Source organism: Oryzias latipes, chromosome 14, assembly GCF_002234675.1.
Source record: "Oryzias latipes chromosome 14, ASM223467v1".
Classification (NCBI taxonomy): Eukaryota; Metazoa; Chordata; class Actinopteri; order Beloniformes; family Adrianichthyidae; genus Oryzias; species Oryzias latipes.
Window position 1 is genome coordinate 7,725,856 of NC_019872.2, and position 12,051 is coordinate 7,737,906.

General features: G+C 37.0%; 1 protein-coding gene across 1 annotated transcript; it reads left to right on the forward strand.

The window, feature by feature from the left end:
- Positions 1-4,044: 4,044 nt before the first annotated feature.
- LOC101155625 (adenosine deaminase domain-containing protein 2) lies at positions 4,045-11,910 on the forward strand. The gene is made up of 11 exons (XM_020708695.2): positions 4,045-4,149; positions 4,882-5,050; positions 5,561-5,702; positions 5,844-5,991; positions 7,049-7,177; positions 7,608-7,758; positions 7,984-8,154; positions 8,436-8,647; positions 9,191-9,422; positions 11,418-11,550; positions 11,658-11,910. The coding sequence occupies exons 2-11, from the start codon at positions 4,896-4,898 to the stop codon at positions 11,766-11,768; spliced, it is 1,584 nt and encodes a 527-aa protein (XP_020564354.1). The 5' UTR covers positions 4,045-4,149; positions 4,882-4,895; the 3' UTR covers positions 11,769-11,910.
- The last annotated feature ends 141 nt before the right edge of the window (positions 11,911-12,051 follow it).

Sequence of the window (12,051 nt, forward strand, 5' to 3'; positions counted from 1 at the left end):
CAGAAGTTAAAAGAAAAAAGAAGGGGGTGGCAGCTAGGAGAGGTCAAAAGCAGGAGAGGCAGATGCTTGTACCTCAGATGCCTATTCAAAAGATAGCTGTGCTGATGAGAATCATGAAGAGCGTCACGAAACGCGGAGGCAGAGGAGGCAGGATTTGGGGAAGACCTCACGATGCAGAAAAGAACAGCATAGGATGATTCACTTTTATATAAATACCCTGGAGTACTGTGACTGTACAAATTATGTGGGCTGGGTGAGCTGCAACCTACTGCTTCTCCCTCATCTGTCTCTTGTTTTTCTCTCTCCCTGTCACACATGGCGTGAGAAAGTGGAGGCAACCTCTCATCTTCTGAAAGATGCATGAAGCAGCAGCCAGAGTGAGCGAGTGGCAGGCTGCGCTGGAAATAGGGTAAAGAAGAAAGAACCTCAGAGCACCTTTATTATCACATTTCCTCAGGAGATTCAATGCAAATAAGTGCATAATCCATTTTGGGATTACCACAGAGCTCCTTTCCCTTGCTTAAATGACACGTAGCTAATGTACACAACCTTATATAAGAACAAACGTGTGTGACATTAAAAAATGCACAAACGTCATAGTTAACAGTATCGTTTGTATCCGTTGCAAAATAGTCTGCAGTGTCTGCAACCTGTCGTACATCCTGACACCACAGATCAATCAGGTCTTGCCTGACAAAGCATGTTACTATGGATATGTCCCCAATAGTCTGTCTTCCTAAAGAGATCGAAAACGTAAAACAATATTGTAAAAGTCGCACTATTGTTCATTATGACATAGATGCATCACATCTGTAGGTTGGATTCACAAGACTTAGTCGTTTTATATAAAATATGTCTATGCTAACTTTACACAGAGCATTTTTTTTAAAGATTAGTATGATTTATTGTGTTCTATGTATAGTGATAAACAGAAATGAATGGACTCAATCATAAGTAGGGGGTATTTCGTACGCAATATGTCACAATCATCCATCCGAGACAGAAAAAATAGGGTGGTTATTTCAATTAATTTGGCGTCTTTACATGTGCAAATGTCTTTTGTTTTGATTTACTCCTCTGATTTGAATGTTCACTCATCAGCTTCCTTCATATTTTTTTACTTTCCAAAAGGTATATTTTTTTCAGATAGTTTTGAAATTCATGCATATAATGGAAACTATATGAGCAAATTGTACTTTTGTGTAGTTTTCAGGATGTTGCCTTTTGACATGATAAATTATCAAGAAAGCTTTGAGTATATCGTAGTTTTATAAGCTTAACGTTTGAGGAAATTCTGGCTCCGTTTGAAAATTCTAAAATAACTTTCACACTATAAGAGAAAAAAAGAGAGTTGATGAGTTCTAAAGCCTTTTATTCCTAGCCAGAGAACATTTAGAGGAAAGCAGAGCTGGATTATAAACCCTCGCCCTCTCTTCATCTGCACTGTGCTGACGGATGGTTTGTAGGTCATGTGTGAGCATCAGAAATAAACCACGAGATTATGTGAGAAAAGGTCTTTTACCCTCTAGTGGTGAGCCAAAGGAAAAGCTCTGTTTGTTCACAGTAAGGAAAGAAAATCAGTAAACAGGTGAGCTCAAATGTACAGTCTACTTACAGGGATTTTTCTTTGATCAAGAACTGAACTGTGTTGGGCAAAATATGATACCAGAGATCACAAAGGTCAACTGTCGAGGAAAACAGATAAAAATACTCGGCACTATTTATTTAATTAGGCTAATGTATTCGGCATAGCTCTAAAAATATCACTAAAATTTGAGCAAAAAGAAAAGGTCAAAAAGGCCACATTTCATTATAAACTCCTTTTGATGTTTTACGGTTTCAATGTGTCATGTTATGTAGAGCTAATAGGTCTATTTATGATTAAGATTAATTATAATTAAATTATTTACATGTGTACATGGATGTATGTATAAATATTTTACAATCAATTCATGACTAATTATCCTAAGTTTGATGTAACTCTGTATGTATATGTATGTATATATATATATATATATATATATATATATATATATATATATATATATATATATATATATATATATATATATATATATATATATATATATATATATATAAATTATTATTATATATATATATATAAATAATAATAAATCAAACAAATAAATATAATATGACCTCCAATGTTCAGAGAGATTCTGTCTTCAAAGACAACCGAACATGTTTTCCTCTTATGTCAGTGTTACTTTGTTAATTAACACAATTCACATCACTGTCAGCCAACCATCAGCAGTGATTTCCATTACAAGAACACATGCACAAGCCAACCATTCTGATCACACTTTCATACACACACGTGCAGACACACACGCAACATATGCTTAAAGATATTTCCAAACAAGCTTGATATTTCACAGTTTTGCTTGTCCATAATCCAACACTAAAAAGGGTGACAAATGTATTCAAAAGATTGTGTCTGAGCAAAATACTAAAAAAGAATAATAAATAAGACTAAGACTGCGGTTCTGTGGTTGTCTGTGCCACGCCACTTCGCATTCTCGCAATCTCCCAGCCTATGAGCAAGTGTGGGTGTAAAAGAAAAAAAAAAGTAAGAAAGCATAGATGGAGAGAGACGAGGAATGGGAAGAGACAAAAGAGAGCAGAGCCCAGGAGGGAAAAGACTGTGTTTAATATGAAGACGACACTTGAGTTTCTTTCCAGCGGGATCTCTTGAGATGGGCTTGGCTTGATATTTCAGTCTCATGTGAAAACACAGTCACAGCAAGAAATGACAACACACACATACACCCTCTCGTAAGAAGCCCTTGTTTGGCTAGGAACACATATGGCGGCTTTCTCTGGAGGTGAGAAGATGGGAAATAGAGTTCACTCTTGAATTTCACAATGATCACAGGGATGTTTTGCAACAGCAAATAAAGCCTGACACCTAAGTGAGGTGTGCGTGAGCTGAAGAAAGCGAGGGGGGTCCATTTGACTCATCTCATCATTGGATATTCAGTGTTGATGTCAATGAGTGGATTCATGTGTGAGCAACGTGACACATTTCAAATTCATGGATATTACTAAGCCATCCCATACCCATTTGCTATGTGTATATGCATAAAACATGACAGATCTTTTCATTTATTTTGCACTTTCAATCTAAATTCTATCAACATGGGTGACGTCTATGCAAATATTTCAGTGTAAATAGAGATGTGAAGCTGAGGCGTGTGTGAGCCGAAATCTCAGATTTTATTGTATAGTTTTAGTTGAACCCTGACCATAGGCATAAGCAAGCACATTGGAAATTAAAAAAAGATCAATAATAACAAGAAAAACCTCCAAAGCATCACAAGCTCACACATGAGAAAGTTGAAACCAACCCTTGGATGCTTCCTCCCTTTAAATCTCTACATTTCACATTTTCACATTGTTTTGTAGGTTTCTAAATATTTTAACCATTGTGCTATCTTAGATGACCCCACCCTTACATTGACGTGGTCTCCCCACCATGACAAAGGTGGATAAAGGTGGAAAGATTTCATGTAATCCACGGACACAAGTGAAGATCACAAATCATTGAAGAAAAAAGGTTCAGCGCACTGTCTAGTGGGTCAAGATGACCCAACTCCCAATGGTAAATTGCCTAGGATAGCACAAGGGTTAAACATGTAAGCATGCCTAACTGTATCCGCTTAAATTCATCATTCTCCTACGAATACATTCATGTGTTCTCCTACAAATATTAATAAAAACATTTTCATCTAAAGAGTAAAGTTGAAAAGTTAAAAACAACAATGTTTTTTTATTTCATTTTATTTCTTCTGTTTGTGCAGCAGGTTGTATAAAATAAGGAAGTCATGTTTTATTTTTTATTTTGAAAATCGAATCGAATTGCAAACGTGTGACGTCATAACTCACCTTGAAGGTAATAAACATAAAGGGAATTAATTTTTCATCTACAAAATAGTCAAACTTTCATGTGTTCACTACCATAAATAATAAAATAATATTAATAATGAATGATAGAAAGGTATTTGCTGAAAGAGTCACGTGACTATGCTTTTTCTCCCTCCTTCCTGAAAGCCGACTGTTGGGTCGGAACTTCACCGCTTCTCTCATCGCGCAGAACATTCGTGTTTTACAGTCTAGGCAAGGGACCAGGTAATCCTCCGGCGAAATTGTTATCGTTTTAATATTTTTTATTTTTATGTCAACCTTTTTATACCGATGCATTCGTCGTAGCTGTTTACGTAACGTCGCAAAATGTGTTAGCATGTGACGCTAGCTTAGCTAGCATGAAGAATTTCTAGCTTCAAACTTTTCAAAAGTTAACCAGAGAAAATTAGTTAATAAATAAATACTCCTTTCCTCTTAACTTTAAACACGTTAAAGCAGCCTAGTAGAAACGTTTGATGTCACCATGTTGACAGCGTGTAGCAAACAAGGCATCTTTAACTGATTGAGTTTTTATTTTGACTTGGAAATTCTTTATTGATTTGACTGTTCAATGAATAGTTTCAGCTCAGGAAAACAAGTGATCATTGAGCCTCTCCACCCCATTAAAAAACATTTTCGTTTTTTGGTTTCATTTTATCTTTATGTTTGACTGAGTTTAGGGCAATTTTAATAAACATATTAAACCAACATATTTTAAAAAAAATAATTTATTTGCATGTTTCTTTGTTTTGAATCACCTAAAATCTAACTTTAGAAATAGTTTATGCGTGATATATTTTATCAAATTTATATTTGATAAATTAATTAATATTTATTTAATAGTTTTAGATTGTTTATCGTTGTACCTAAAGCTAGTTAATAGTTTGTGTTATTTCAATGTTTTCTTAGTTTTGGATCCACAATTTACCCAATTGATTGTTTTTTGCTTGAGTATAGGTTTCTTGGGGAGCATGGCAAATCTAAATGCAGTTAATTATAACCCAAGAGGAGGAATCAGTGCATCTTGGCTCAAGAGGAATGACTGCGAGCCAACGTTTGTTTGTTGCCGATCGAAAGTCCCTGATGCAGATGAAAAACCCAGTAATGGCAATGTTGATGGGCAGAGGTAATTAAAAAAAAAGGTTTCATTTGTTTGAGGGTTTATTTTTTGTTGTCTTTTTGGTGAGTGTGTGTGTGTGTGTGTGAGGTGGGTGAAGACGTGGGTCATGTATCCAACTGTATAATCCTAACAAACACTTTTTCCCTCTCTAATGCATTCCACAATTCTTATTTTTGACTGACATACATCAATATTTATACATAATTGGACTCTGACGTAATCTCTGAAGTTTCTTTTCATTTTTTATCACAATTAATGTTTCACGCTTTCGGTTGTTTGTGATTAAACAAAATAATCATAATTTTCTATGTTAAGGCTAAAGTTTTACTGTAGTAAAATACTTTTTTTGTCCAATCTGAAGCAAAGCTTTTAATTTCAAACTCATCTTCCCTACATTTACTGAAGAAACAATTAACTATTCTTGTAGTTTAAGATGTAAATTTTTATCTGTGTTTTCAGGATGTTTACACAGTTTGAGTAATAAATATTTTGGGATTTTTTTTCTTGCCCATCTAGAAATATCACAGATGATGCTGAATTCCATAAATGCTCACAAGAAGCTGGAATTTATGAAGGAGGTGAAAGGCAGACAATATCTGGAACTTCTGAACTTGAGTGCAAAAGTAAACTTACTTCTGATAACCTCTTGGGAAGTAAGGTGAGTGAATGAGAAGTAAAACAAAGATACAGTTCTATACCTATACTGGTGTATTAAATCTCCTTTTATTGTATTTACTTTTAAATAAAATAAAAAAACTATCTGAAACACTAAAGGTTTGTTTTTACTAAACTGTCTTAGGAGGAAGACTCTGATGATGATGACGACGACCCAGCTGACATGTCTCACTTTGGCATGTCCCCGGTTGAAGACATTCTCTCAGATGAAGAGCTTCGACTTGACCAGAGGAACCACTTGAACGCTCAAGATGAAATCACAAAGGATAAAGGTGCAGTTCTGGTTCAAAAGAAGAAAATCCGACTGATTTGGAGAATATCCAATTGCCATACTGAAAATTCGTCCTATCCGTTTTCTTTTTTACACCAGCTTTATCCTTTTTACTGTTTATGTTCAGTAAAAATAATAGAACATTGTCTTTATATCTATCTTTGTTTTGTCACTGGACTGACATGGACGTGGCAGCTGTTGGTAGAGGAAAATGAAGTGATACCAAATAAACATGCAGCACAAAATATATGAATGCTTTCTAACAGGAAGTAGTCAGTAGTCTGACCTTTCTGTCTTATTCCTGGGATATTTGCTCGTCTTTAATGTCTTCCAAATCACACAAAAAATTTTTAGGTTCCAAACATTAACCTTGAGACACGTTTACAAAGTTTTAAATCAGAATACCAACACAAGTGGTTCAAATAGAGCCACTTCAGAAACATAATTTTAAAATTCTCAAGATTTTGAAGCAGTATGCGTGATTATTTGAGAGCGGCTGGGTAGCTCAGTTGGTGAAGTGCAGGACTGGCACAGTCCATGGGCATTCAATTCCCATAGAATGAGCTTCATTCAGTGTGTAGGGCAGGACTACCGCCTAAACATGTAGCCACAGGCCCCCCCGCGCCGGTCCCCAACCCAGATAAAATGCAGGGTTGTGTGAGGAAGGCCGTCTGGTTTAAAAATCTTCTAAACCACCTGAGACGACCCCTGATGGGATGTGCTGAAAGGTGAACGACATCCATGTTTGTTTGAGATTACTGTACTTCTGAAAGATCCAGGATTGATTCAAGGCAGACTGCCTGCACATTTGTGAACTCTTTTCCTTGATATACTTTACTGTTAATTTGTCTTCCTCATCTAAAACATTCAAACAACAATGAAGGATTTTGATCTTTCAACTATTGGTCTTGCTAAACAAACAGCTGAACAGTATTTTAATGAACAAAAATCAGAATAAATAAGAGTACCGTGTTTCCAAAATCCTACTATTTCCTCTATTCATACAGATTTGTCATGATTTTTCTTTTGTCTTTGATTAAACTCTTCTATTTTTTTAGTGTGGCAAACAGACTGGCACAGCAATCACATTGCTGCTTTGAGTAACGAGAATTTTGACAACCTTCTGGAAAGGTGTCCAGATTTTCAAGGCTGTAAAAGTCACATGGCTGCTTTTCTTCTCACAAGAGGTAAAGTGTTTCTTCATTTACTCGTTTTTCAAATATGTTAGAAGAAAAAAACGACATTTGTTTTTGCATTTGATGAGTGTCATTTAAAAAAAGAAGTAACTTATTTTACGGTGTATTTGGAAAAATATCACAGGTAAACAGAAAACTGTTCAAGTTAACTTCTGAGTTAAAGTGACAACCTGCTGATGGTTGATATGGTGCACACATGAAGGGAACATGTTTGGCACTTGTTGGCACTCAGTATTAAAGGTTCTTCACCAGATGTTTGCTGTTACTGTCAACATTTAGACCAGATCCTCTGTTCAGTCACGTTCTTCAAAACCTGATTTGGATTCAGTTCAAATGTCCCTCAGGTTGTCACAGTTATTTAATTCTTTTAAGTATTTTCAAAGCTTAATTTAAGTTCAAAATGAATTTGATTCTTCCACAGAAGTACGAGACACAGCAGGTCGTCTCTGTTGGCGGTACCGGGTGGTGGCCCTCGGAGCGGGCCGTTCAATCTGTGCCAAGTGGCTCTGTTACAACGGGACGATGGTCCATGATTGCCACGCCATCATAATTGCCAGAAGGGCTCTTTTGAGGTACAAAATGGTCCTTAGCTGATATAACCGGATCATTGTAATCTCAAGTTCCGATCTACTGTTTTCTTTATTAGTCAAAGCAAAAACTAGCTGGTGTTTGTTTAATTAAATCTCAGTTGCTACTGAACATCGTCTTCCTGTTTTATCATTTAAAATGAAGTTTTTTTTATGGAAAACAAAATTTCCGTAGCTATTGCCAAATGTTTTTTCTTCTCTTGTGTTCAGGTTTTTGTACAAAGAACTTCTGCTTTTCTTCGATGCCGATCCAAAGGCCAGGGAGAGCAGTATTTTTGAGGAAAGTGCAGACAAGCACCAGCTGCAGCTCAAACCCCAAATCGGCCTGCATCTCTACACCAGCCATTTTCCTGAGGGAACCACTAAGAACTTCAGCTTCCAGTACAGCAGTTTGCTTATCTTCTTTTGCTCTTAACCATTTTTATTTCTTGTTTCATGTTTTCTGTTTCGCTTGAAGCTACATTTTGAATACAAAATGGTTAGCTGTGGAAAAATCCAATTCTTGGATGAAGTAAATACTGCCTTTCATCTCATGGGTATAGAAGCAAACTCACAACATCTGTGAACATCAACAACATATTTTCTGCTTTGACAACATAATAACTCATTTATTTCGAAGCAGTGCTTCTAAACTGAGTATACGATGTGATTCTTCTGTGTAGAAGCTCCCTTAACATGAAGACCACCACGAAGCTTCAGTATCACACCAATGGCGCTCTGGTCCCCATAGTCTACCTCGACCCCAGCTTATGGAGTGCTAAAGTGTGCTGCCTCTCCGAAAGTAACAAGTTGTGTCGCTGGACTGTGACCGGGGTTCAAGGGGCTTTACTGAGCCACTTCATCCAGCCTCTTTACATCACCAGCATGGTGATAGGTAACGTGCCATGAATCTGATATTTTATAAGACTGTGGAAAGCCTATTTCATTTGAAATGTAAAAAAAAAAAAATATGTTGAGTTTTAGCATTTCTTGGAGAAGTTTTTTGCCCCTTCTTTAAGTTTTATAAATTGTTTAGAAGATTCTGAAATATTTGAAAATTATTCAAATATATTAGGAAAAATTTGGCTTCAACTGGAAAGAGAAAAAAAAAGGCATGTAGAGTATATTAGATCATTAATATTTGTCAGTTCAGTTATTAGCCAAAATCGAATAAATCTAGCTTCATATTTAGAAATTAGACCCTTGAGTTATGAGGAAGAGGAACTTCAAAGTCTGCAATTCTAAGTTGGTAAAAACTGGTATTTGTAACCTTGTAAAAATGTTGGTGTTTTTAAAACTGAAAAACCAGAAGCTTTATAATACATTGTATTAATTTTACTAGGTGTACTTTAAATGGTTTAAAGTTTGTTGGATTATCTTGCTTAATTTCCTTGGCTTCATTTTATTACACCTTATTCTGAAATTCTCTGTTGGGTAGGAGTCTCAAACATCTCGATAACAGACGTGTCTGATATCAACAACCAGCTGGGTGATGGCTGGCAGAGCTTTTTGCCCTCGCCCTACAAGAGACAGAGCATCCTCTTTCTGTGTGTTGAGCCGGCGGGACCGAAGGGGACGTCTCCACTCCAAGGCAAACTCAGCATCAACTGGTGCCTCGGAGACGCGGACATTGAAGTGCTGGACGCCAGCAAAGGCACTGTGGTTGAGGGGTAAGGAAATATGTCGCCAGCCCTGTCCTTTAAGCCTGAGGCTTTTGACCTCGCTGTCGCTGCGTCTGTTTACACTCCTGAACTCAGGTCGTGTGATCAGGTAGAGGCGCTGTCAGTCTGCAGTGAAGGCTGGTATGACAGCCTCTGAGAAGAACAGAGCCTCTTTCATCATCTTTGGCTTTGCAGCCGTCCAAATCCAGCTGCTGCAGACAACTTGACTCACTCAATTGAAAGAAGGAAAAAAATCAGTTTTAGCTTTTTACCTGAAGGATGCAGTTTTAGTGTCAATACTTTAAAGACCCACTCCAATGAAAATTGTGTTTTTTAATGTTTTAAATATGTTCCCGTTGCATTTTTCTCATGATGAAGGAAAGGTATAAATGAAATTTAGATTAAAACTGCATTTCTGAGAATGTCTTTATTTAAATCGTGAGAATGAGGAGCAGATGAAAAATGTAGATTGAAAAAGGTCTCTTGTGATGTCACACGGTGTAACGTAGGACCTACAACGGCGGGCCACAAGCTCCCTGCTCTGCTCCATTCCGATGCGTCCACTTGCAGACAAATGGATCCATGTACGCTTTCATTTTCCTCGTCTAAGCTGGCATCTGGCTCAAAACTGCACAACTCCAATATGGCTCACCATTTTTGTTTCCCCGCTAATGTTAGCTTGGGGTTGTTGACATTGTTACACAAAGATAGCGTACGCCACAGGTAACGCATCCAATCTGTCAACGCACTTAAAACAGCATCACCTGACTGTAACAATCGGGTTTACAAAAAAAAATGTGCAAGTTAAAATGTTTTTTTTTTTCAGGTCAGTGTTAAGTATCCAAAGTTTTTGGTTCTTGGCAGCTAATCGTTGAATTATTTTATTAAGCAGATCACCTACTTAGGTTAATTTTATTTATTATGTAAAACCAATACATGCATTTTGTAAGTAATTTTTTTCTGCCTTAGTTTTTCGTACTGAAAAAATACAGAAAATGGATAGATAGATAACAACTTTATTACGGTAATCTCCCAACGGAGAAATTCAGGTGTCCGGCAGCAAAACACACACAATAAATAAAGATAAAATAATAGTTCACAAAATAGCAGTACATATCAGGGAGATTTGTTAAACAGCAACCGAGCCCTCTGAAATTCTGAGCCGAATTGTTACACCCCGACTGTCTGGAGTTGGAGCTCCTCTGTTACAGGTTGGATTCAGTGCCATGGCCTTGATTTGACATGACACATGTTTTACTGTCCATCTGTTAATGTCAGTTTTTATTAATGCTGTTATGCCCAGCACTCCTATCCCCACCTGCAACCAAAACACCTGTCCCGCCTTCAAACGGTGAACCCTCTTTCTGACCAAAAACAAACTATGCTTCAGATTGAAAACATCTATCCCTCTTTTATCCAAGGATTTGCTTTCTAAAAATCTGCAAAGTAGGATTAATCATCAGTAGGTGTTTTAAGGGTGTACACGCTATACACTTTTTTCAAACATGAATATTTTCACTTTTTTCTTTTTAAATTAAATTATAAGTCCGACCTTTCATAGAAAAATAAGTCCTTTATTGTAGAATGACAACAAAAATCCTGTATCAGGAGACATGGCACAGTGGAGATTGATTGATAATGATCTACAGCCAATCGAGACGCAGAATACCGAGCGTTGTGAAAAATAGAAAAAAAAAAACGTGAAAAATTTGCACTGAAAAAAAATCTGAAAAACAGCGAGACTATGACAGTTGGAGCTGTGATATTCCAAATTAACACTGTATAACTTAATCTTCTTTTTTACATTTTTAACTGGTAAGTTTTTTTTTTTTAGTTGTTTGTCACAAAAAAAACAAAGACAGATGTGACCTCTTCATGTATTTAATTTGGGTTTTTTTTATGAACAAAAAGAAGATGAATGTTTTAAAGGTGTTTACTAAAGAGTTTTTATGTCAAAGCTGTTCACCTTATATTTCATTGATTGCTGAATTCTCTGTTTCTTAGATCGCAGTGTGTTAGTGGACCCGATTCGTCGAGCAGAGTTTGCAAAAGAGCCCTCTACAGTTACTTCAGGCAGGTTGCTCAGCTGGCTGGGCACACCCGCCTGCTTAAGCTTCCCACCTACCTCAGCGCCAAGGTAGGATCCACTTTTGTTTGTTCACACTCTTAGTCGACTTTGTGTTTTAGCGGTTTTCCTTTCCATTAGTGTCATTGAGTGTTAAAATGTCTTCATTCTTTCCCCAGGCTGAGTCTACCAAGTATCAGGCGGTTAAAGGTCTTGTCAAGCAGCAGTTTCTGAGCATCGGAGCTGGACCCTGGAATTCCAAAAAGTTGGTGGATCGCTTCAGCCCTTGAACTGTTGTTGAAGAAAGTAGTTTTCTCAAAAGTTCTCTTGATTTCCTTCGTCAGTTTGACCAGTTCTGTTGTTTGGTGGACGCCGCAGTTTTGAGTTTATGTAGGTGTTTGTGAAAAATAAACACGACCCTGCTGTTGTGAACTGTGCCTTTTTATTCCAATGCGCTTGTGGGTGGATCGGCTTTGCCGGCTTTAAAGTTAATTTTGCTAATGTGCCGAGGAAAATGATGGAGCCAGTCAGGAACTCTGAGGGGGATAATAAGCAGGTAATGATCCATTTCTC